At 25.0% G+C, this 268-nt stretch overlaps 2 protein-coding genes across 3 annotated transcripts in view; one reads left to right on the top strand and one right to left on the bottom strand.

Moving 5' to 3' along the window:
* LOC116850251 overlaps nt 1–262 on the top strand; it is a 1,700-nt gene extending 1,438 nt beyond the window's left edge. For both annotated transcript variants that reach the window (XM_032828292.1, XM_032828293.1), the window contains one exon: nt 8–262. In XM_032828292.1, the coding sequence (XP_032684183.1) occupies nt 8–137 (130 nt within the window). In that variant the 3' untranslated portion in view covers nt 138–262. The remainder of the gene's footprint in view (nt 1–7) is intronic.
* Nucleotides 1–268, bottom strand: part of LOC116850252 (liprin-alpha-1) — a 655,857-nt gene that overhangs the window by 472,885 nt on the left and 182,704 nt on the right. The window lies entirely within an intron of this gene.

Here is a 268-nt window from a genome sequence, read left to right as displayed (position 1 = left end):
AATATACATTAAACACTTTCAATGAAGCGCTCCAAAGAGGAATGATAATTCATGATATTGCCATAAGTAAAACACATTTATTTTCTGTGTATACAAATCCTCTATCGATTTTTCTTAATATTATATTAATTATATGATTTTAAAATATTATAATAACATTATAAATTGTAAACATTATACATTAAATATATGTACCAACTCACGAAACGAAATGCACGTTTCGAAATGTTACGGACATTTATATAGAATCCAAATTGTACGCAGTACA

The sequence above is a fragment of the Odontomachus brunneus genome, unplaced genomic scaffold (assembly GCF_010583005.1).
Source record: "Odontomachus brunneus isolate Ranch 3 - 2012 unplaced genomic scaffold, Obru_v1 Obru_scaffold_139, whole genome shotgun sequence".
In the NCBI taxonomy this organism is placed as follows: Eukaryota; Metazoa; Arthropoda; class Insecta; order Hymenoptera; family Formicidae; genus Odontomachus; species Odontomachus brunneus.
The sequence above is the reverse complement of the archived record's forward strand: the minus strand, read 5'-3'. Positions and strand labels throughout refer to the sequence as shown.